The sequence below is a fragment of the Anastrepha ludens genome, chromosome 5 (assembly GCF_028408465.1).
Source record: "Anastrepha ludens isolate Willacy chromosome 5, idAnaLude1.1, whole genome shotgun sequence".
Classification (NCBI taxonomy): domain Eukaryota; kingdom Metazoa; phylum Arthropoda; class Insecta; order Diptera; family Tephritidae; genus Anastrepha; species Anastrepha ludens.
Window position 1 is genome coordinate 33,047,108 of NC_071501.1, and position 26,899 is coordinate 33,074,006.

At 35.3% G+C, this 26,899-nt stretch overlaps 1 protein-coding gene across 2 annotated transcripts; it reads right to left on the minus strand.

Annotated features, from left to right (window-relative positions):
• Positions 1-1,535: 1,535 nt before the first annotated feature.
• On the minus strand, positions 1,536-12,983 carry LOC128864513 (probable cytochrome P450 6a13). Of its 2 annotated transcripts, XM_054104210.1 has the most exons (3): positions 12,918-12,983; positions 4,704-5,806; positions 1,536-2,088 (listed from the first exon to the last, which is right to left on the minus strand). In XM_054104210.1, the coding sequence occupies exons 2-3, from the start codon at positions 5,785-5,787 to the stop codon at positions 1,673-1,675; spliced, it is 1,500 nt and encodes a 499-aa protein (XP_053960185.1). In that variant the 5' UTR covers positions 5,788-5,806; positions 12,918-12,983; the 3' UTR covers positions 1,536-1,672. The 2 variants fall into 2 exon arrangements, with proteins under 2 accessions (XP_053960185.1, XP_053960186.1); XM_054104211.1 differs by lacking the exon at positions 12,918-12,983 and having other exon boundaries at positions 4,704-5,976.
• Between the last annotated feature and the right edge of the window lie 13,916 nt (positions 12,984-26,899).

Consider the following 26,899-nt stretch of genomic DNA (forward strand, 5'->3'; position numbering starts at 1 on the left):
AGGGCTAGCATACACTTTCGTCGATTACGGCCGTTTGTAAAATTCGAAGCTGCATATTTATAAATGCGCCAGAATTTCGGTAAAATTTTTGAATAATTTCCACACGTGCGGCAAGCGCGAAACGATGAGTGACGAAATGGTAAACCCTTCGTGGCAGAATATACGAATCATCAATCCAAATCTATAGCGTAAGAGAAAGTTCTCTCTCAAAGAGAAGAAAAAGCAAAAAATTAACGAGCTCAAAATTTGCCGTCACTTGCAAAAACTGGTAGAAAAAGACATAGTAGGTGAGTTGTTTTAGCACTTTAAGTGTTGTTCAAAAAATCAGCATAAATATACCACAATTTATATAGTCACTGCGAATTTCAAACCTGCGCAAAGGCAGAGGAAAACAGAAAAGACCAGATTGCACAAAAAACTAATCGCTTTGTTTACAGTTTGTTTCTAGTCATACTATATTATATGTACAGGTCTTATGTATTCGTCATGGAAAATTTTCGCTGGCTTAAATTTCTCCAGCACAAAATTATCGCCTTTCTTGCATTCATCTGTTACTTTGCTATCTTAATTTTGGAGTGATGGATAATTTTAGCAAAAATAGGAATAACTGTGAATTAAAACATGTTTGCGTCCTCGTTGCGCGTCCAGTTGCGCGTTACCTATTGGTAACTTTGACAACTGCTTAACAATTGGAAGGCTATCGTTGTTTCTGGTTTCCCTTTATAATAATGGCCCCTATTATGAGTTGGATTCGATCTTCAATATTCGCTGGTTGTTATATATTATATTTAAAAGTAAAAAATATTATAATATATATTTTTCAATACAGTTGCAAAGTAAAAAATTGAAAACTAGGTTGCTAACAGACTTAACAGAGTTTTTAACTTCAATTGAATTCTTGGTGATATTAGCTATTAAAATCATCGGAAATCGCAGAGTGACTGAAAGAGATTTAGTAGAGGCCCTAGGCATATCATTGGGCAATGTATTTTAACAGTATTTTCACTGAAGTATTGGATTTCAGAATGCTGTGTGCACAATGGGACAAAAACCCCTTTTGAATCCGGCTTTCTTAGCAATATTTAGGGCGTTTTCGAAAGGATGAAGTTGATTTTGTGCGGCAATTTGTCACTTTGGGTGAGACTTGGGGCCATAGCCATGTTGGTGTGAACCTAGTTCTTCGGCTCCGAAACGAGTGCGTTTCCAGAAACCGGCCAGTAAGGTGTTAGCATCAGTTTTTTGGCAAGCGAAAGGGATTTCGTTTGTGGGTCATCTGAAAATGGGTAATACAATAAATTCTGAATACTATTGTAACCTTTTAAACCAACTGAGGGGAAAAATTTGGTGAAAACAGTCACAATTTGCAAAAGAAAAAAAAAACACAATGCATCATGTCTCAAGAGAGTTTTGACAAGGGCTAAAACCGATGAACTAAATTTCGAATTGTTGGAGCATCCAACGAACTCACCAGATTTTACTCCTAGCGACTTTCTAATATCAAAATAGGTTAGTAAAGAAAAACACAATTACGCGCTTATCAACTAAATATCTGATAATTATGAGTTTATTTGAATTTTTACGCTTCAAATTCTCTTATCTCACTTGTTATTTATCTTGAACATGAACATCCATATTTTAATCTTTTTGTTGACGCCAACGCACTTTACGATCTTTACAATTTTTCTGCCTTCAGCAATATGTCAGCCTCCGGCACTCTTACTAAACTAAATTTACAAAATTCTATTTGTGTTGGTGTGTTCTCGGATAAGCTGAAGCGATAAGATTTCAGTAGAGTTATCAATCCCACGCGCACTTGCATGCGCGCAAAACGTAGGCCAATACAATTGCGTGGTCCGTCGCCGAAGCCGAGAAAAGCCTGCGGGTGACGCTTTTGCACTTCTTCTGGACTGAAGCGCTCGGGACGAAATTCTTCGGGATTTTCATAGATATCTGGATCGTAGTGTAACTCCTTAACTGGTATATGCACTTTTATGCCTTTCTCGAGTATAATATTCGTATCGGGCAATCTGTACTCCTCGACTGAGACACGGGTAAGCGCGGCCAGTGCTGGATATTTGCGTATAGTTTCTGAAAGTAGAAAGCGGTTAAGAATTTATAATAATTTATGTCATCAAACAAAGAAAAAGAAATGATTAATCCCTTCGACCGCGGCTTTTCTTGCTTTAATCTGAATATTTCCTACAAATAGACGAAATTTCTCTCTGGAAATGGTGGGGTCGAACGCGTTAAGATACATAATAAGCACCTTCGATTCACCACTTCTCTGCTCACTATCTCTAGGCTCTGCTCACTTGACGAAAAATTTGCATGTAAAAGCAACAACAAAGCTATCGAGCAAGATACGCCGTCTATGGGCTTAGTGCTTTGCGGACTATCTGCGGCTTCCGTACATTTTCCGATGATGGTTTCTACGGTAGACATTTTGGTAAAAGAATTGCGGAGAGTATATGTAAAGCTATCCGAACTCGCCGGTAGAGTGAGGCGTAGAGATATTGCAGCAGAAGAAAGGCGTCGTTCGATGGCCCTCTGGCAAGACCGGCGGAATAGATCACCTAAGGGTAGATGGACGTATGAGTTAATACCCATTCTTACAATGCGGTTAGAAAGAAGCCATGGGGCACAAACTACTGCTTAACGCAATTCCTTTCGGAGCATGGAGTATTTAGACCAAAATAGGACGTCAGGCGCTCTAAGGCGTGAAGGGTCTCTATGGGACGGAAGAAAAACGTCTCTATGTTAGTTGCTTTTATCAAAGGCCTCCACTGTCTGCTAGGTGAACATGCGCAAAGACGGAATGTACCTCATTTTGACTATTGCAGAAGATGCAAGAATGCGGAGGAGGAAGAGTCTGTCAGGCATATTCTCTGTTACTGTTCCGCGTGGCATTCCATGAGGCTTAGATACTTTAGCTCATCGTTCTGGAATGCTATCGATGACCTTAGGAATATACAAGGTGAAGTCCAAAATAAACAAGTCCGAGCTAAAATAGAAACGGCAAGAGTTCTGTTCTGATAACTTCGAGTTTATTTATTCAAAATAGTCCCCTCCAGCCTCGATACACTGTTTTGCGCGGTCTTAAAGCTTTTCGAAAGAGTCTTTTTCAAGTCACTGACCGAAATGTCCTTCAGGATGTCGGTACAAGCCTTTTAGATGGCCTCTACGGACGCAAAACGTTTTCCTTTCATGGTCTATTGCAATTTTCCGAAAAAGTAACAGTCACAGAGAGCTATATCGGGCTAATACGTTGAGTGATTGATGGTTAAAATGCCATTTCTAGTTAAAAAATCAGTCACAAGAGTGAATCGATAAAACGGTGCATAGTCATGGAAAAAGCGTCAGCTTCCTCCTTTGCGGTATTCAGGGCGAATTCGATGAATGCGATGCTACAATCGCTTCAAAACGCCAAGATAGAAAATTGTATTGACGATTTAGCCCATTGACACGAACTCCTTGTGGACAACTCCCTTGGAATCGTAAAAACAAATAAGCATCGACTTGATTTTTGACTTCTCCAAACGCGATGTTTTGGGTGGTGGCTCGTCTGGGGCCTTCCATTTGGCACTTTCACGCTTGTTTTCAGGTTTATGTTGGAAACTTTACATTTCATCACCAGTTATAATGTTGTAAAAGAAGTTCGCGTCTTTTCTCGCCTCCTTAATGATGTCTTTGGAATGTTGAATTCGTAGCAATTTTTGGTCTTCAGTTAACTGGAGCGCATGGAGAACATGCACAGACTTTTCGTAAGCTCAAGTGATCAATTAAAACGCGATAAATCGATGTTTTGGAGATATGCAATATTCAATTCAATATTTCGATGGAGTTTTCGATGAGCACTGATTTTGGGTGGTCCGTAAATGTTCATTGTCATTTATGTCCACACAAGCATCTCTGAAACGCGTAAACCACTCATGAGCTCTGACACGAGATAGACGAGGATCGCCATACACTTTTTTCATCAATTCAAATGTTTCGGCAAACGTTTTACAGACTTTAAAACAAAATTTGATGTTAGCTCTTTGTTCGAAACCCATTTTTGTACCGATAACACAAACATACTGACACTTTAGAAGCAATAACTTCGCTTCCACTGAACCGACTGTCTCCAAGCTTTCACTGGAAGTCAGCTAGGAATGTAACTTCGAACTCACTAACTCATTAAAAAGGTGGCGCCATCAAAAATATGTTTATGACGCCAGTTTTTTTTTATTTTGGACTTCACCTTGTAAATGTAAACCAGATCAATGGGTTTTGCACTTATAACAAAATGGTTTAACGGGGAGTAGCAGATAAACTGCTGCTGTTGGTTTAGAGACCTACCTACCTACCCAACTACTAATAGACGTAGCGACATGATTAAAAGGTAAAATCATGGTTTTAAGGTCCACAACTGCGGATAGTACCGACTGGGGAGCTGAAGAAAGTACTAAAAAAACAACTTTATAAGGTAATTATATCCGAGCAAACTAATCACATTTCACCTGCTGCGATGAGTCAATGAATCCATCTATCTACATATCCTGAGTACGTAACAAAAGGAAGCAATCAAAATAGAAACTGCATCCAACACGAGATGGTTAGTTCTATAGCGAATAGCAGTGACTACGAGAGCATCAGGCATTTATCCTCCATTCTCCCTTAACATCCTCTAAATACACACCTTTCTATTCACTAACCTCACTTACCCGTTATGACTTGGTCCAGGTAGTTCATTTCCATCATAGCTTCATAGGTCAACTCGCCATTGTGCTTCGCTAGTACGCTGACGATTTCAGCTCTCAACTTCTCCTGCACATGCGGATTTTTCGCTAACTCATACAGCCCATAACTCATATTACTCGAACTGGTCTCAAATCCAGCAGCAAAAAACAAGAATACCTGACCCGCCATCGATTCAATACTCATGCCTGGCATACCATTTGCATCCTTAGTATTCTTCAACTCAATCAACAAGTTCATGAAATCATTACGCTGCAATTGCTGCTCTTCACGCACACGCACCGTCTCGCGCACCAAACGCTTCATAAACTCACTGATGTCTGTGGGAAATCGTTTGATTTGGAAATACTTGAGCCACTTGAATAGCACAGGATAGGTTATCATTAGCAAGCGTAGACGTACGGAAAAGAAGCGTCGAAAGAAAATACGGCGACCTATTTGACGAAACTCTACATTAGGATCCTTTAGGCTGTTGCATTCCACCCCAAAGACGCAATAGCCAATCACATCAGTTGTATAGCGCGCCATCATATCGTGAATCTCAATAACGCCGTCCGGCACTTGTGATATATGTGCACTAAGGGCTTGTTCCAATTGGTGTGTCACCGATATCAATGTGGGAAACATAAATTTCATTTTCGCCGATGTGAAGGTGGGTGTGAGTTTGGCGCGTAAAGGGCGCCACTTTTCACCGTTTAGGGTAAATAGATTTGAGGCGAGTGCTTCGTCACCACCATTATCAGAAGCACGATCAGTGAATTTATTGAAATCTTTGACTAGTATGGACTTGATTAGATCCAGATCGAGTATGACGAGTATTGGTTTGGTGAAAATGTAGGTACCGACAAATTTGCCTCTACCACGGAATTGCTGATAGACCTCGTGCATGAGCTCTGCTCCGTTTATAGAACCCATTCGAAAGAAGTTGCCGAATAGGTAGTTCATTTTCAGTTGAGGCACACCCCGTACCTCCCAATATTGGTACTTGTATCGGAGGTAGCTGAGCAGCAGGGAGAAGAGTGAAGTGAAGATAATGAAGTAGAAATCCATTTTGCAACACTTGATTTGGCTGGCGGGAGGACAGAGTTAAATGCAAGCTTTAGAATTTTCTGTTTAGTAATTTTTTTTAATTTTGATATTATTAGAAATTATTTTGAAGTTAAATTTAATCCTTTTTTAATTTTTTTTTTTTGGAAAATAAATTTTTGTCTTGTCAATCCTTTTGTTAATTAAACTAACTTAAAAAGAAATATAGATAATATAATAATATATAGAAATATATTGATAGAATTTCACTTAAGCCTAACTATAGATAGAAATCTTATCTCTACGTCACAACATGCCTACACGAAAGGGAAATCGGTAGAGAAAGCTCTACATAACCTTATTTACACGGCAGAGAGATTACTGCACAAACACCAATTTACTTTAGCCACTTTCCTTGATATTGAAGGGGCCTTTAACAATGTTGAAGGGGGGCGCAATCACTGCAACACTCACTGATCTTGGGTTAGAACTGGGCTTGGTAGGCGTCATTGCCAAAATGTTAAAAAGCAGAATCATTGAAACGGAACTAGGACAATCGGCGCTCAGGAGATTGGTAAGTTGAGGTACACCGCAAGGTGAAGTCCTCTCACCCTTTTTATGGAACGCAGTTGTAAATAAACTTCTGTTAATATTGGAATCGGTGGGCTGTAAGGTGAAAGCTTATGCCGATGATGTTGTTATCGCTGTTGCCGGTAAATTTGTATCTACATTAAGAGACCTAATACAAAATGCTCTAGATGTACTTTCTAGGTGGGCAGAAAAGTGTAGTTTAGGAGTCAACCCAGGCAAAACACAACTCATATTGTTCACTAGGAAACACAGATTCCATCAGCTAAGTCCAATTATGCTCAAGGGGGAAGCTCTTGTGATTTCGGAAGAAACCAAGCACTTAGGACTAAACATAGATAGGAAACTGACTTGGAAGTCAAACATCTTATAAAGAGTCAGGAAAGCGAACCTAGCCTTTTATGCCTGTAAGAGAGCTTTAGGTAAGACCTGGAGAACTAAACCTGAGATGGCTCATTGGCTTTGCACTGCTGTCATCAGACCCATTCTTCTATATGGAAATGTTGTCTTGTGGTGTGCTATGCAGAAAAAAAACCTATTCTAATTTATTGAATAAGGGGTAGAGATTAGCGGAATTAGCAATATGTGGCGTCATGAAAACCACGCCATCCATGGCTTTGGATATCATATTACATCTGCCAACCCTAGATCTCTTCTGCAAATACTCAGCGGCCTGCTCCGCTTGAAGGCTCAAAGCGAGCTCACAATAAAGGAGTGTCACACATGGACATTCAATCATCTTACACTCCTACACGGACATACCCAGTGACTTGGATTATCACCCTCCCATTCTTTGCTTTGAAAGGAATTTCCTAACGAAAATCCCTTCTAGACTGGAATGTCTTGAAGAAGATCCAACCCCCAACACACCCGTTAAGATCTACACGGACGGATCTAAAGTGGACACCGGTGTAGGATCAGGGTTATTTTGCGAAGAGCTTTCTATTAGTGAATCCTTTAAACTACCGGATCACTGTAGTGTTTTTCAAGCGGACATAAAGGCTATTCATGAAGCCTTAAAATGGTTAAAGTTAAACAGAATATCATCAAAGGATATATCAGGGAACTGTAGGGCAGACCAACTGGCAAGAGAAGGTACCTGTATGCCAGATAGAAGTAATTTTATGGAGATACCTCTCGCAACTTGTAAGCTTCTCATAAAGGACGCACTAAACAATTCCGCAAATCAAAGATGGATTAGCGTTAACACCTGTGAAATTGCTAGGCAAACATGGCCAAGGCTAAATTTACGTCTGTCCAAGAGTATTATAAAACTGAATAGACTTCGAATCAGGAACTTAGTAGGGGCTCTCACAGGACATTGTCTCATAAGAAATCATGCAAAGAGATTAAGCGTTTACATGCACGATATCTGGCGTAGCTGCAGAAATGAAGAGGAGTTGGAAACAATTCAGTACTTTTTTTGCACATGCCCAGCTCTAGCCAGAAGCAGAAACCTATATTTAAGATCCTACTTCTAAACGAATATAGATAATCTATACATTTTAGGTATCAACAACCTTTAACGTTTTGTCAAAAGCTCAGGATGGTTTAATATGGAGAGGGAAATGCAGCCCAGCCCCCGGGGCTCGCAACGGACCCATTTCGTGGTCTAAGTGTCATCGATGTTTCTATGTGCGATGCTGCTGCCAAATCTAACCTAACTTAGTCCCTTCGTTTTAATAAAACTCACTTAACTAATTTTTGTTTTATTTGGTTTTTAAAAAATAAGATTTTTTCGCAAATACTACCATGAAATATTTTTTGCCTAAAATTTTCTAATTTTATTAAAAATATGTATTAAATCCCTCAGTCTTGTTGGAACGTCTTCTCGTTTATTCGATCAAACAGGAAGTGAAAAAATGTGTATTCAATGAATTGACATAAGTGACATTTAGTCTGGGAAATATAGGTGATGCCAGATTTGTGATATATTATCCATTTCAACAAATTTGTTATTCTTTTATATTAATAATAGGTCTATTTATAAGTTCGTGCGGTTTTACAACAGATGGCGTAACTTGATTATTATTCCATCGATCCACATTTCCAAACATTCATTGGAGAGCTACTGTCGTAAGGCACAAACGTCAGTATAAGTTTTTTATTTGAAGCGTAAACAACAATATTTTTACCACACTTGAAAATGTCGAATTTCGTGCCAAATAATGTGTTTTTGCGGGGAATTCTTCTTCATTATTTTAATATGAAGAAAAAAGCAGCCGAAAGTCATCGTATCTTGGTGGAAGTTTATGGTGAGCATGCTCTATCTGAGCGAACGTGCCAGAAGTGGTTTGCACGCTTTAAAAGTGGTGATTTTGGCTTGGAAGACGAAGAACGCGAGGGTGCGCCGCCAAAGTTCATGGATACCGAATTGGAGGAATTGCTCGATCAAGATCCGGCTCAAACGCAAGAAGAGGTTGCAAAAACTTTGGGAGTTGATCAATCAACCATTTCCAAACGTTTAAAAGCCATGGGAATGATCCGAAAGGTAGGCCATTGGGTGCCGTATGAATTGAAGCCAAGAGACGTTGAACGCCGTTTTATGGCATGCGAACAACTGCTTCAACGGCACAAAAGAAAGGGTTTTTTGCATCGAATTGTGACTGGCGATGAAAAGTGGGTCCATTACGACAATCCAAAACGTCGGGCAACGTATGGATACCCTGGCCATGCTTCAACATCGACGTCGGCGCAGAATATTCATGGCCTGAAGGTTATGCTGTGTATCTGGTGGGATCAGCTGGGTGTTGTGTATTATGAGCTACTGAAACCGAATGAAACGATTACGGGGGATGTCTACCGACGACAATTGATGCGTTTGAGCCGAGCACTGCGAGAAAAACGGCCGCAATACGCCGATAGACACGACAAAGTTATTTTGCAACATGACAATGCTCGGCCACATGTTGCACAAGTGGTCAAAACATACTTAGAAACGCTCAAATGGGATGTCCTACCCCACCCGCCGTATAGTCCAGACCTTGCGCCATCCGATTACTATCTCTTCCGATCGATGCAACATGGCCTGGCTGACCAGCACTTCCGTAATTACGATGAAGTCAAAAAATGGATCGATTCGTGGATTGCGGCAAAACCGACCGAATTTTTCACAAAGGGAATCCGTGAATTGCCAGAAAGATGGGAAAAAGTAGTAGTAAGCGATGGACAATATTTTGAATATTAAATTTGTAACCATTTTACGTCAATAAAGTTTCAAATTTCGAAAAAAAACCGCACGAACTTATTCATAGTTTAAATTTACTTTAAATAATTTTTTATGATTTTTTTTTCCTTTTTTACTTTTTACTGTTATATATTTTGCTTAAAAATTTGTTGTTTATTAGTTGTTTCATCTTAATAAAATTTATTTTTTTGTAAATATTACCGTGAAATATTTTTGGCTAAAAATTTGATTATTCATCATTTCTTTGTGTCAATAAAAAACTTTTTTTTTATAATTTATATTTCTAATAATTTTTAATAATATTAAAATATTTTATTTTGTATTATTATTGCTGTACCTATTTTTTTTAAATACTATTATAAGATATTTTTAACCTGAAGTTTTGGTAGTTATTATTTCTTGGTATTAGAAAAATGTGTTTTATTTAATTTTTTTTTGTTTTTAGTCAATATTTCAGTTTTGTTTTGTCAATTTTGTTATGAAATATATTAAGCTTAATATTTGTTCTATATTATTGATTCTTCTTTTTAATTTTTCAATAATTTTTTTTTTTTTAACATTGATTGGGTTTTTGTGTTTTTTGTTTTTTAATATTACATGGTGAAGCCCAAAATACACGAAACTGGCGCCATAAAAATGTTTTTGATGGCGCCATCTCCTTAATGAGTTAGTGCGTGGGAAGTTACATCCCTAACTGACTTCCAGTGAAAGCTTTGTGACAGTCGGTTCAGTGGAAGCGAAGTTATTGCGTCTAAAGTGTCAGTATGTTTGTGTTATCGGTACAAAACTGAGTTTCGACCAAAGAGCTAATATCAAATTTTGTTTTAAAATCGGTAAAACGTTTACCGAAGCATATGAATTGATAAGAAACTAAAAAAAGTTTATGTCGATGATCGTCTATCTCGTGCCAGAGTTCATGAGTGGTTTGCACGTTTCAAAGATGTTTGTGAGGACATAAATGATTATGAACACACGGATCGCACAAAATCTGTAATTCCGAAAACTTTATCGGAATCATTCGTAAAATTATTAAAAATTAACCGAAATCATCTTTGAAATTCATGGAATCGTAGTTGAATATCTTCAAAACATCGATGTATCGCATTTTAATTGATCATTTGGGCTTACGAAAGGTCTGTGCACGTTTCATTCCGCACAAGTTAGGTTAGGTTAGGTTATGGTGGTTGTCGGTCTGCACGACCAACTCACTTAGACCTTGCAGGTCCGTTGTGATACCACTGTGCTGCACGTGAGCCTCATTTACCTTCCTTCGTGGAACCATTTTGTGGCTCTTATGAAACATAGAATTGATCCCACCCTCACGCCAGACAGCTCTGTAAGAGAATTATAAAAGTATTTACCCATACAACCTGCTCTGAATTTTGCTAGGGCTGGACAATTGCAAAGGAAGTGCTCAACTGTTTCTTCCTCTTCCTTATCTGTGCAACTTCTGCAATATGTATGGGAGAAAACTTCTCGTCTCGAGGAGTGCCTGCCAAATAGCCAGTGACCGGTTAAACAAGCCACGACCTTCAAGATATTGTCTCTTGAGAGACTAAATAATTCCCTTGTCCTTTTCTTGTTTATTTGCAGCCTTAATAGCCCAGTAGTCACCTATGTGACTCTCCATGTTCTATTGGCCTTTTGCATAATGTTATATTTTATTATTAGTTTACTCGAGGCCAAAGGTATTCCAATGGTACTTTTAGCATTGAGCAGTTGAAGAGCAGTACCTTTTCTGGCAAGCTCATCAGCTTAACAGTTTCAGCTCCTCATAAAAATATCTGCCGTTCGGAGTCGGCTTGAAACTGTAGATCCCTCCATTTGTGGAACGACATCAAGACGCACACCACAAATAGGAGGAGGAACTTGGCCAAGTACCCAAAAAGGGTATATATATATATATAATAGTAATGCACATCTAGTTCTGATTGGGAACTAGGTTATAGTGGATCAGTTAAGGACTAGTTCGTAACTAAATAAAAATGCATATGATTGATTCCTTCAAAGAAATAGTAATACAACTCTGATTGGTCACTAATTCAGATTATGAACTAGTTCATAATGGACCAGTCGCAGCACTAGTTCGTAAATAATTAAAAAAATCATATGATTGATTCCTTCAATATGCGTCTAAGCCTCACAATGTTTGAAGCAAATGGTAATACACTACTGATTGGTCAATTTGTAACTAGTACAATTCTAGTTAGTCTAAGACCAGTTCTTAGTTAGTCTGAGATGAGTTCTTTGGCTATTCACATGCAAACACACCCGCATGTATACATACATGCAAACATATGAGTCAGTGCTGCTCTGATGCATGTTTGTGGGCGTTCTTATGCACGTGTACAGCCACACATGCGCTCACTTTCGCTTACATCGTCGCTTCCAGTGTCACTTTTCCTGCTCGCTTGGAGCATATCGATGGCTCACATCTGCCGCCTTTTCTTGAAATTTTATTAGGAAATATTTTTAGCTATATTATTTATTATTCCTTTTGTCTTAGTAAAATTTACCTATCCCATGTTTTGTTTTTTTTTTATTTTATTTTTAGTTTTTTATAATAATACTATGAAATAGTTTTGACTTACAACTTTGTTATGTTTTATTCCTTTTTATTAATAAAATTTACCGTACACAATTTTTTATTTGCTTCTTTTAGTATTTTGGTTTTTAGAAAAATTTTGTTGTCAAATGTTTTTAGCGTTAATTTTATTTATTTAATTATTCTTTCGTCTTCATGAAATTTAGTCAACTACATTTTTTATTATTTTTTTCAGTATAATATTTTTCTTAATATTATGATGAAATATTTTTAGCTTTAATAAATTTGTCATTTCTTTGTTTTAATCAAATTTACTTAATTATTATTATTTTTTTGTTTTATTGATATTTTATGTTTTTTGTAAAATTTTTATCAACTTAAAGCATTTCTATTTATTATTCATTTTCGTTTGTTTATATTTAAGTTTTTTGCACTTTTATTATATTTTTTGTTTTAAAAGTATTATTGGAAAATATTTTTACATTATCTAACATTTAATTTTATTTTTCAATTTTTCAATATTATTAGATAAAAAATATTATCATTACCTCAAACTTGTCTCATTTCTGTATTCACTGCGTATTAATGAAATTTACTGAATTTTGCTTTAATATTTTTGTTTTGTTTCTGAAAACGTTGCAGAATAGTTTTAGCGTTAAAATTTATTTTATTTATATTTCCAATCTAATTACTTTTTGTGTTAAAGTTAATATAAACATTTCATAATTATTCACTATAAATTCTTGGCTCCTTTTCATATATCCTGCTTATTAATAGGATTTACAAATTTTTATTATTATTATTTCTTTTTATTAGCTACTATTTTCAACACACCTTTGGCAGCCTCGAACTAAATTTTAATTTCAACTTGTTCTTAACCGAAATGCGACTATCTTTTTTCACTCTTTTGCAACCTTTGAGCGATTCACTGCTTTGTCTGTCTCCCATGCGACTACCGTTCAGGCTGCGATTACTCTTCTTTTTGTATTGCTCATTTACAATTGCGCGGTGTGTGATAGGGAGTTTATTTTTAAAATTCTTTTATCTGTTCTTCTGTTCAGCTTCAGCTTTAGCTTCTTCTTCGCTTCAGCACTTTTTGCTAAAACTTTTGGTATAATGTACAAGAAGAGAGTCCAGGTTCGAGAGCCGAGTCCAAGTTCGAGAGTTCATATTGTTTCATTAATTAACTAAAAATATTTAGAGACAAAAAAAAAATAAATCCCGATCAAATGTGCGTGAAAACAACTTGAATCACGCGGCTGTAGAAGAAGTACGCAACGACTAACCACCAATTTTAAGCATGAAATCTTATCTTTCTTCTCCATCTGTAAACAAATCAGTGTAGACATTTGATTTGTTCAGATTTGAGTTCGTTGTTTGTTTGCACCTATTTGAGTAGTTTCAGCCGTTTTTAGAAGGGAATAGATCGGCAAAGCAATGATTAGAGCTTTTTCGATATTTATGTGAAACTTTACTGGTTTTATGAAGATCACAAAATTTTATTAGTCAACATGAAATCTGGCTGATAGCAGCGCTATAAAAGCAAAATTAACATGTATTTTGGCTTTCAGATCGTCAAAGTAAGCGTAATAATTCTGAGGCCGACGAATTTGCTTTGACAGAATTAATCCATTTTCAGAGCATTGTTGATGAGTGGTTTGAAAAATATAAACAAAATCGCTATTTGGCTTTAATTCCTTTAATGCAATTATTTATATAAATGAAAGTGGATGAAAATAATAGGACTATGAATAAGTTCGTGCGGTTTTTTTTCGAAATTTGAAACTTTATTGACGTAAAATGGTTACAAATTTAATATTCAAAATATTGTCCATCGCTTACTACTACTTTTTCCCATCTTTCTGGCAATTCACGGATTCCCTTTGTGAAAAATTCGGTCGGTTTTGCCGCAATCCACGAATCGATCCATTTTTTGACTTCATCGTAATTACGGAAGTGCTGGTCAGCCAGGCCATGTTGCATCGATCGGAAGAGATAGTAATCGGATGGCGCAAGGTCTGGACTATACGGCGGGTGGGGTAGGACATCCCATTTGAGCGTTTCTAAGTATGTTTTGACCACTTGTGCAACATGTGGCCGAGCATTGTCATGTTGCAAAATAACTTTGTCGTGTCTATCGGCGTATTGCGGCCGTTTTTCTCGCAGTGCTCGGCTCAAACGCATCAATTGTCGTCGGTAGACATCCCCCGTAATCGTTTCATTCGGTTTCAGTAGCTCATAATACACAACACCCAGCTGGTCCCACCAGATACACAGCATAACCTTCAGGCCATGAATATTCTGCGCCGACGTCGATGTTGAAGCATGGCCAGGGTATCCATACGTTGCCCGACGTTTTGGATTGTCGTAATGGACCCACTTTTCATCGCCAGTCACAATTCGATGCAAAAAACCCTTTCTTTTGTGCCGTTGAAGCAGTTGTTCGCATGCCATAAAACGGCGTTCAACGTCTCTTGGCTTCAATTCATACGGCACCCAATGGCCTACCTTTCGGATCATTCCCATGGCTTTTAAACGTTTGGAAATGGTTGATTGATCAACTCCCAAAGTTTTTGCAACCTCTTCTTGCGTTTGAGCCGGATCTTGATCGAGCAATTCCTCCAATTCGGTATCCATGAACTTTGGCGGCGCACCCTCGCGTTCTTCGTCTTCCAAGCCAAAATCACCACTTTTAAAGCGTGCAAACCACTTCTGGCACGTTCGCTCAGATAGAGCATGCTCACCATAAACTTCCACCAAGATACGATGACTTTCGGCTGCTTTTTTCTTCATATTAAAATAATGAAGAAGAATTCCCCGCAAAAACACATTATTTGGCACGAAATTCGACATTTTCAAGTGTGGTAAAAATATTGTTGTTTACGCTTCAAATAAAAAACTTATACTGACGTTTGTGCCTTACGACAGTAGCTCTCCAATGAATGTTTGGAAATGTGGATCGATGGAATAATAATCAAGTTACGCCATCTGTTGTAAAACCGAAACGAACTTATTCATAGTCCTATTATCTGAACTAAATTTCAATTCTTAGGTTCTTTATAGACTCCAGTTCCCTAGCTAATGACTGGCGTTGGCAATATTCGCCCTGATTTTATTGTTGTACATTCTAGATTTCTGTATTATATCGACCTTTGCATTGTCTGGTATTAAAATCAATTATTAAAAATCACTTCAGAATACAAGAAAATACTTCGCCAGTTCATTTGTTCAAAACGTCCAACTGGAGCTATGGATTTCCCTGTTACTCTAAGTAGGATACATCTCAATAACCCTATTAGGAACTTGAGTCACCCTTACTTATTCTAATTATTCATAGCTAAATAAAATTATTGTTTTTTTTTAAGCTTATCATTACCAGTATCTTGCAGACTGGATAAATTTATTATATAATACTTGATTAAATTAAACTCCATACCAAATCACTTTATTTCAAGCCTGGAATGATTGGCGCGTACACCCTTTTTGGGTGTTTGGAAGAGCTCCTCATCCTATTTGTGGCGTGCGTCTGGATGTTGTTCCACAAATGGAAGGACCTACAGTTTCAAGCCGACTCCGAATGGCAGATATTTTTATATGGAGCTTTTTTCATGGCAGAAATACACTCGGAAGTTTGCCATTGCCTGCCGAGGGGCGACCGCTATCAGAAAAATGTTTTTCGCATTTTAGGCGTTTCACCGAGACTCGAACCAACGTTCTCTCTGTGAATTCCGAATGGTAATCACGCATCAACCTATTCGGCTACGGCGGCCGAATAAATGTAGATCGATCTTAAAATTAGAAGAAATATAATATACATGCACTAAGATAAAACAAAGAGGGACTTGATTGCGTGAAATGAAAATCCAAATCATTGAAGACTTAGTTTAGTTCAGCATATTAGAGCGTTGATACCATAAGTGTCTCCAGAAAAAGCAATTCTAAAGAATTCCGAATGGCGAATATTCTAGAGTAAGATTCATCAAAGGATTCAGTTATGATGTTAGTGACAAGTGAGCACGCTAAAATAGATATTCTCTCCTCAAATTTTGTGTAAGTTCTCCGAATAAACGCTGCATAATCCATACTCCTAACCAATGCACAATACAGAGATTTAATCCATCTTTGATAACCTACGTCTGAGAGATGCATGCTTTTTGAATTTTTTGCTCTCTCTCTCGCGAGTATTTTCGGAGCGCATCGTTATTTTCGTTTTACTCAGTCGTCTACAGCAGGTTGCCGGTGGTGTTTGTTTTTTCGTGGTAAGGGCGTTTCGCTTTGAGCTTTGGCTTTTACATACGTCTCAAAGACGTATGGTTAGCTTTTGTGTAACTTTAACACTCGATGAAAATGAATTTGTTTTGATATTGTTTTAGCATCTTTTTTGTTAAAAGAAGAACAATTGCGCGAAATGAACGTTTAGATGATACACAAATCGCTACATTTTTACAAGGTTTATCGGAAGATTCAGATTCATCTGCTAATAATTATGAAACCGAAAATATAGTGTTTGAGGATGATGTTCATAACGATAGAGAAGATGAGGAAACCGATATCCAACAATCTGGTATAAACACAGCTTTATTTGAGGATCAACCTTCAGCTAACCTACTAATTGTGTTCTATCTTCACGTATACGTGACGTCCTCTCTGCCTACTATTTGAAGCAAAAGTAAGTACTGCTGGACAACATCGAAAGGTAAAGACGCTGGCAGAGTTCCTTCGATACATGTATATTGTTTGAATGGCGAGAGGTCTTACTAGGCCATGTAAATCATTGATTGGGCGCCTTTCCTATTTCAATGCCTTTTTTACTGACCATATTATAATTGAAATTATGACATAGACGAATGCGGAAGTATCTCTGAATCGTGAAGACTACATGACAAAAGCCACTTTACAAATGTGTATGAAGTTCACGCTCTGATTGAGATATTTGCTTTGACATCGGCGTTTAAAGATAACCATCTATCAACCGAAGAAATATTAAGCAATACCTTTGTGGAACACGGTGCACTGCGGCAATGAGTTTAATTTTTTGATTCGATGCCTGCGAATGGATGCCGAAATGGAGGAATCGTTGCGACCTTCTCTTCGACCAAATGATTGATTTGTACCTGCCAGGAAAGTTTGATCCATTCCATTGTCAAAGATCTTACTTAAAGAACCATACAAATTAACTATTGTGGGGACTATAAGGTCAAACAAACGTAAAATTCCGAAAATAATGAAAACTTCACTTTCAAGAGAGGCTGAAAAAAGCATATTTTGTTATGATGGACCCCTGACGCTTTTGTCATATAAACCAAAGCCGTCTAAAATGGTATTCATGCTCTCATCCTGTAATGAAAAAGGAACATTCAATGAAAGTAGTAGTAGAAAGTCAGACTTGATTTTAAGGAGGAGAAGCCGACACGCTTGCCCATATGTGTTCAACAATGTCGTGCTCTAGAAAAACTAACAGGTGGCCTATGGCAGTATTTTACGGAATGCTCAACATAGCCTTCATAAATTCTTATGTAATATGTTGCCACAACCTGCAGTCCAGAAATCAGAAGCCGCTAATTCGAAGAGAGTATATGAAAACTTTGTCTGATTTATTGACGTCACCTTGGATGGAAAAGCGATCAGAGGCTCCCAGTTTGAGTAATGCTTTGAAGTGGAATGTAAAAAATTCATTGCCCCAAGAGCTCGAATAGAGTAAAAATTAAAACAGAGAAGAATATGGACCCAAAAAAAAAAGATATTGCTCATCTTGTCCTTCTAATATAAGACGAATGTCAAGAATGGTATGCGCTAAATGCAACAAACCCATATGCGGAGAACACAAAAATGATTTATGTAAAATTTGTACTTGATATTGCAAGCTTTAAAAAAAAATTTATATTCCTACAATATGTATCTCTATTTTAATGTTTAAACAAGGAAGAAAAGTAATAAAAATGTGTTCATTTCAGTTTTTAAGCAAACGATAGTTTCTTATAGAGAAAACTAAAATTTATATTTTATTTTATTAGAAGACTGAATTTGTTGGCTTTTTGTTTTATCAAAGCAGGGTTTAGTGTGTAAGAGTTCGTAAACGATTGACAGTTTCGGCATATAAAAGCTAACATCGAATACGAGCGGGAAAGAATATAATCGACAAGGCTATTACCATATATGTAAGCTTGGAATCGAATACGACAGCAAGGTTCTTCATTTGGTTCACAGATTGTAAGACAGAGCTTGCAATACCATAAGAAGTATGCAAAGTGTTAGTAGGCCTAATGAAAATTATGTGAAAGCATTTATTGATATTAAGCTGCAATTGATTTTTGCGGCACCATTCATTCATTGACTCTATTTATGTCCGATTGAAGGTTGGCTGAGTCATGTAAATCCGTGGTGGTTACAAATATTTTAAGGTCATCAGCGTAAAGCAAGAAATGAGCAAATTTGATACATGAGCTAATATCATTGATAAAAAGGAAAAAAAAAAAATAGAGGCCAGACGATGTTACTTTGGAGGACACCTGAGGACGCGATGAATGGTGTTGAAACAACATTGTCAAGAGCTACAAGGCAGCACCTATCAGTTAAGTTGGCTTTAATCCAGGACAAGGATGTTGAATGAAAACCAAAAAAGGTCATTTGCATCATAAGCAAACAGTGTAGATAATATCCAGTTGAGACTGATTTTCAAAAGCAGAAAAGCCAAAGTTGCTGAAAAAAGCCAGGTTTGTGACCGTTGACCGATTGGCGACGAACCCATATTGGCTTGTAGAAACAAGGTTTGCAACGGCAAAAGATAATTTAAAATTAACAGCAATCTCAAATAATTTGGACACTGAAGATAGCTTTCAGACGGCCTATATTTGCGGACATCTTCTTTGTTGCTACTTTTAAAGACCGGGGTTAAAGACGTTTGATTCCAATGGTAAACAAATACATATATCTGAAACCGAAGAGTAATTGAAATCAAAGGAAAGAGGTTAAGCTACGAACAATTCTTTAACAAAAAAGATGAGAGACCATCTACATCGGTTTGAGGCGAGATTCTAAGCTGAAAAGGTTAATGGGTCAAAGTTTAGCGCGAATTCACTAAGGCAAGCTGAATTCGCTGTACCCACAATTATGCGATCTATGGCTTTATCAGTCGAGTTTGTGCAGAACTTAAGCAAATTAGTTGATTTAACATCCCATTTTTTGGAGTGATAGTAAACAATATTCTCTTAAATTACTTTGAAATTAACTATTAATTAGGTTTAGAGTAATAAGTGGGAACGCTTTGTGTTCACTGATGATAAATAAATAAATAAATAAAAAAATAAATAAATATTTTTCCATGTTATCAACTCAAGTTTTATGCGCTAAATTTGCTTGCACGTAAACTATGGTATTAACTACCAGTCCAGTTTTCGAGTATGTAAGACTGGTCAATGTTAAAATAAAATTGTGCCAAATCATCTTCATTGAAGATAGAATCAGAAATATAAAAGACAACTCTCTCTCTCTCTCTCCATTTTAAACGGCTCTTGCACATCGTACATTGTGAGAAGTGAGATAATAATGCATGCGAAATTGTTTTTGCATTGCGTTAGGTCATAGACTCGTCGACATGTGTGTATGTGTTATCTGCTAGCCGTCAAGGTGTGCTATATTCTACTCGGGGAGTTGTGACGCTGCACTTGTTATGCTGAGGTATTGCATGTGCGTATAGTATGTAGAGGTGTTTGGTATATGTGGTAGCGTTGTTTACGTTGCATGTATTTATATTTGTTTAGATGAGTTGCTGTATTAAAAGATAACATTTGTGTAGCAGTGAACATATACTTATTTGGTGATGGTAATCAGGCAGAATACGAGAGCTCAAAGTCTTCAGTAATTAAATATAATAAAGCCTATTATACCAACGCCATAAATTTATAAAAAGATTTCAGTTTAATGGATATGTAGCAGATAATGCTAAGTCACTGCGACAGCTGTCATACAAAAAATGGTTGTCGGGCTTGTGGTAGAGCGATCGCAGTTTCGTTTATTATTCATAGTTAGTCATAACTACAAAATATTAGAAAAATTAAATAAAGCAGTATAGTGATTTTTTTTTTTTTTGATATTTATTTACTTATCGAATTTGAAATTTGAAAGGTTGAGCCAGGAAGTACCGAGAGATTTGGTAACTCCTAAAACACTTTGACTAAAAAGCAGGTTGTACAACACACTTTGTTTAATTTTTTTCTTAGTTATTTACACAGAAAAAAAGAAATTTTATAAGTTTGATCAAAAAAAAAAAAACATTAATAAAAATAACAAAAAATAATAAAAATTAAAAAAAAAAGAATTAAAAAAAATTTTTTAATTAAAAAACAAAGTTATAAATAAAAAGTACAATAGGAAAACAGTTAAAAGGATTTTAAAAATTAAGGGGGGAAAAAAATAAATTCAAACTATAAAAAACTAAAAAAAAAAAAACAAAATTTAAAAAGAAAATAAAAATAAATTAAAAATTAGAGAAAATATATAAATATATATATACATTTAAAAAACAAAGTTATAAATAAAAGTAGAAAAAAAAGTTAAAAGGATTTTAAAAATTAAGGGGAAAAAAATAAATTCAAACTATAAAAAACTAAAAAAAAAACAAAATTTAAAAAGAAAATAAAAACAAATTAAAAATTAGAAAAAATATATAAACAAATTAAGAAAAAAATACAAAACTTAGAAAATTAGAAAAAAAAATAAAAAAATTAAGAAAAAAATATTAAAATTAAAAAAAAAAAAATAAATAAAATAAAATAAAAAAAAAAATAAATAAAAAACAAAAATTAAAAAATAAAATTAAAAGAAAAGTTAAATAGAATTTAAAAAAATTAACAGAAAAAAAACTATATAGAATTAAAAACACCAGAAGAAACCAGAGAACGAATTTTACTTGTGCTCATGACATCGCAATCTAAAATTCGTAGCTTTGCTCTAGCAAATGCGATTCGCTCACATAGAAACTGCTCTGTGCTATACGGCTCCTCTAAGCAAGACAGGCAAATCAAGTTCTCAATGATTTCAATGGATGTCACATGTTGAACCCATGGATTGTGTCCTATAATAATACCGACCAATAACCGAACGTCTTTTCTTCCATATTTTAGAAGAAAGTTCGACAGATTTCTGTTCGGGCTAGTCACAAAATACTTAGCAGTTCTGCAGCGTTCAAGACAGGACCATCGCTCTTTATGTAAATTGCACACATAATCGCTGATTCAATTCTTGATTCCTGCGGAACTGATTCCGATCGTTAGCTCTGGTCTCTGTGGGGCAACCGTTGATTCAGAATTGTCCAATTAAATGCAGTTTCTTTCCTTGAACTCCGCAGCGTCCCGGAACCCATATGTATGTAAGTTCGAGCTTATTCTGTTTTGTAATATAATTAAGCTTCTTCTTACATACTTGAACAATCTTTGAGTTTTGCTTTGCGGTCTCCAGAGTCTTTAGTGCAGCCTGACTGTCACTGAAAACTGCAATCTGTTTGCCGCTCCATCTCCTTTCATTTGTCTATTCTGCTGCTTTGAGAATAGCAAAAATTTCCTTTTGGAAAACAGTTGCCATTCCTCCCAAAGCGTAATGATACTTATTAAATAGAAACTTATAAACAAATACTTAACTAGAATTCTAGTTATCAAAATTATTAAAATATATATCCTATAAGTAAAACTTATGGCGACAAAATTTGACTTGGAAGTTCATTTAGAGTATTCAGAAATCTAGTACAATTTTCCGGAGGTCACTAATATGCTGAATATGACTCTGACTTCAGAATATTTTCAGCATGGCACGTAAATGCAACAGATGATATTTTAGAGGCAAATAAAGATTTTGCTTTACATTTTAAACTGATTTCAAAAAGTTTAGAATTACGGCGCAAAATTAATCATCCAATTTAGTTTTTGAATAACTTTGTTACTTAATAAAAAAATCATTTTGAGTTATGTCCTTCACTATCGAAAACAATATTTCCCTTCAAATTTACCAACTCTAAAATAAACATACAAGTAAAATAAATAAAAATATTTATAAACATAATAATAAATTTTTTTTATAAATTGTTTTACTCAATAAAAAAAAATTGAGTAGTGGAAATGTTTTTTTGCGCTCACCATTACTTGTTTTATTGTATAGTGCGACTATTTTGTTGACAAGTGTTAAATATGATTAACGTACGATGCCAATTCGAAACATTATACATGATAGGGTGAATAATTGTGCGTAACTTTGTACTTTGAGGCATTGTTACAGTCTTTGAAAAATGTATTTTATGATGCTACATAACTTAAATAAGTAGATATGTGATTTACACATACATCCAAATGGCTTAGAGTATAAAAAGTTGTATTTTGTCAGCCATCATAAACACCATAAACTTCATAAAACTCAGAATATATGAATTTAGTTAAATGTTTATGGTTTCATATACATATATCAACATTTCTAATACATTTAGCATACAAAAGATTACGGTTAATTAGCAAAATAATTTTGGGCGGCCGTCGTAGCCGAATGGATGGTGCGTGACAGCACCAATTATTATTATTTTTCATATACATATATAGTATATACTATTTTCAAAAGAAGAGTAAGGAGAGAGCAATCGAGAAAAAAAGTTGGATCGCAAACACCGTTACTTTGCTCTCAGCGAATTGGGCAATGAGTTATGCTGAAAACAGTGACCGACATACGCAGTCCCTTACCGCAGCCCCTAACGAGCACAAAACTGAGCAAAACTCATCCCGCAGAGAATAACTGCGTTCTTATAGTTACATATCTACACAATACATTGGTTTGTATGTGTATGTGTTTGGCTGTATCTACACAATGTTGCCATTGATATATTTGCTTACACACTTTTTCACACATCCGCGTTATCAGTTACAATTTTTCATTGTTTAATAAACCAAAGCCAAAAACCAACAAATGCAGATAGTTCATTTATCTATAATTAACATTATTCAACAGTGTTTTTAAGTTATTTTAATAAAAATTATAATTTTCTAAGTTTATTTTGTAAATGATTTCGAAATGTACTGCTTGGCAACACTGTGTGGTGAGAGAGCAATCAGCTGACAGGGTTCTGCCGGAATTTTCAAAAATCGTGAAATAAAATCTACGATATTACGATACGGAAGGAAGGAATTTTTCATTTACATGGGGTTCTCATTAGTTTGATCGTAACAGCTCACAGGGGCCTGCGTTTACGTCGGCCACTGTTTTCAGCATTACGTGGTTTTAGCACCAGTATGGTCAGATTACCATTTTCGTAACTTGATTTAGCATTTTTTTTTTGTTATTTAGTTTCGGAGTTTTAGTTCTTTCTTCATGACATTTTTCTAACCTGTTCTAATTAAATAAGTAATGTTTATAGTTTGATAAAATATACATTTTTTTTTTAATTTGTTCAATAATTCACTCAGTTTTATTTAGCTTTACTTTTTTTTAACATCTGGTCACACTGCCCGCGATTGCAGTTCTCGTTGGTGTTCTTCTGCTTTCATCAGTGAAATCTCTCTATCGCTACTGCAGTGTTGCCTAGCTTTGGATATAAAAACGCACTAAAATGCCCATTTAAAGAGGAAAAAATACCAAATTTTTATTGAATTATTGTAATTTTTTTTTAAATAAATAGGTTATGGAAATGCACAATTTAATTTATGAGTTTTTTGTTAAAAGAAACTCTTTTGTTAAGGTAAAGACTTATTTGCTATATATCAGGTTATGTAACAAAATAAAGTACTCCTTTGTAAAAACGTCGTTATGGTTTTTTCAGTATTTTCTGGTATTTTGTTGCTTAGTTTTACTATGAATTCACCTCTTGATGCCCTATGTCTCACTAATGTTTGAAGACCGGACGAAACGATTGCCGCTCTATAGTTTTAAGGGGGGAGCCTGGTTTTTGAGGTCTAAAAATGGCATCCCTTTGCGATTTTTTTCTTAAGGAAAAAATTAATTTAGCACTGCAAAGTTTTTTCTATCTTTTAATGAACATTTAAATAGTATACAAAATTTTTGTACTGGTTAAAATAAGTTGAAAAAATGTTTAACATAGAAATTAGTAGAGCGCTGCAACGCTGGAGTTTCCAACTGGCGTACAAGATACAGCTCGTACTTATTATCTAAAGCAAAAAATTCAAATGGATTTCTAATTATCATGATTTTTTATTCTAGATGAACTAAGAAAACTGAGAGAAATTCCAAAATTTCAACTTTTTGGAGGTTTTAAAGAAAAAAATGCCTTTCTATAAAGAAAAAATTCACTGCAACTTGGTATAAAAATCTTGAAAAACTTTTTTTACCTATTTTGTTAGTTAAAATAGAAGAGAATTTAATACTGAAGGGAACAAGCTATGATTCATTTCAAAAGCTTCATTAGTTTTTTTTTTTCATTCATGTACGCCAATTCAAAGAAATCATAAAAATGAAAAGTCGAGAAAAGAAGATAAAGTTTGTACTATAGCTGTCCGGTCACAGCGTAACTACCTAATGCTCGCCTACCTTTGGCTTTGTATCTACGGAAATATTGAGAATTAGGCTCTGTAATTTTGTGTGAATATTCAGAAATATATTTTTTTTATATTAGAAATCGCTTAAAACGAAAAAAAAAATTAATGTTTTTGACCTTATAAACCAGGCTCCCCCCTTTATTCGCTTTCAGTAAATTCCGCCTTTTAAAATATGTAAAAAGGTGTTCAATCTTAACCTGTTAACTGGGTATGACGAAATATTTCGTCATGGAAATTAATCGTAATATATTGAACGCATTCTTATCTATTAAATCTTTAAGTGGTTATATATGTTGAATACATTTGAATTATAAAATATTTTATCAAAATAAATAAAAACCGTAAGTTAAACACGATATTCCTTTATTATTTGAGGTGATATTACTTATCGCTGCGAAGGAAAAGTCCCCATTCTGAAACGAGTTGAGCAATAGCTAATTCCCCGGTTAACAGGTTAAGAAGAGTTGAGAGAGGGACATTTAATATTCTTGCATTAACTTAAAAGGAGCAAAAAATTAAATTTGCACTTTCAAAATGTCACACTTTATAAGAATCAACAAATTTGTATTAGCACTAAAACCTTCTCGGAGTGATCTTTTTTAACATTCTTTTTTTTAATAATACAGTTTTTTTAACTTACAGTTTCGGTAGCTTTAAATTAAAACTAAAACGAAACAAACACCAAACTTAAAAATTTTCGCACTTTGGGTATAAAAAAGCACAACATTAATTGTGAAGAGCAAATGGTTGACAACACTGCACAACTTGGCAAACGTGACGTCACACACTATCTGATGGGCGCAATCTTGTTTCTATTATTCTTGCGCAAACATGGAATTATATATTGAGAGTAACTTCAAAGAAGTAAGATTGGTGAGGATTGTATTTGTGTCTCTCCAAAACAATCTCAGTTTTGTCGTGAACAAACCGTTGCCATTACCCATGATTCAATAATAACAGGTGTGCTCAGTAAACAGCTTTCTCGTTCCGTCTTAACAAATCGGCTTCCTTAGCAAGAAACAGTTGCTGTTGCTTACTCATAAAATTTTGAGTAAAAGTGGAGGAAAAGTAAAATTTGTAGGAAAAACACTTCGTTCTTAAAAGCTTGTACTTGAGAGCAAGACAGTCCGTAACACCCGCGGTAACATGCAAGCAGATGAAGCTAAATAGCTACACCTAAGTGACAAATCGTGAAGAATTTAGAAAACTTTCGTTTTGATTGTTAAAAGAAAAATAGATAAATTAATTGAAAATTAAAAAAAATCAATTCAAATAGGGATACAGGTTGCCTTAAATTACATGTGTTTGTACGGCAGTGAGTTATATCAGTCGAATGAGCTATAACCATATTCCCTAGTGTCGAATGTTGCTCGATAACTTTGTAGTTGCTTTCGCATGCAAATTTTTCATAGATATATAAATTGGTTAAATGGCGAATAGAAGAGGCCTTCTGTCACATTACGAACTGTTTTAAATAAAAAAAAAATCAATTTATAAAATATAATTATTGGATTCATTTAAACCATTTGTTGATTAGAAATTATTCTGAGAAATTTCTGATAATAACTTCTATTTGTACCTTATATTTATTAATATCTATAAATATCTTCATATATAAAATAGACTTGCGTTGTTCTTAAAATATGTTATTTACATTAAAATTCCAACTTAAATTTATTTTAAGCCGTTCCCACTTTGTTTCCAACAAAACAAACACTTTTTTGCTATCATTTTTACTAAAAGGTACCCAATTTTTTCCACTTTCTCCGCGCTTTTAAATGTAACCTTTTGTAAGGGAGTCAGTCACAAGTGAGAAAGCCTTTAATAATTGAATCATGGTCATGACCCATGTGACGTCAGCCTATAAGCCGAATACTTCACTTTTCAATCAAAAATAAATTAAACTTCTAATTTACTTATTTCATTTGAATGAAGAAAACGTAACATATCTTACAATTTTTAGAAAAAGAATCTGAAAGAATGCTTAAAATTTAGTTAAACCATTCGCTTAGTAACATTTTGAAGTGGCGCTTTATGGAAGAAAACCCGAGGCCAATATGATTTGACAGCATATTATATTCCCTCAAAGTTCTAGAAATCGTAGTAATGGAAGTATAATTAGTGCTGACCATCCCAAACCAGAAAATATCATGATTTCGTAAGCTTCGCTGAGGAATATTAAAATTAATTTTCACGAGTAGCGATGAGGAGTCAATTACTCCACTTATCAAATCAAAAACGAAAGTGAGGGAAAAGATTATTCAATGACTTTAGTTGACTAAGCAAGTACCG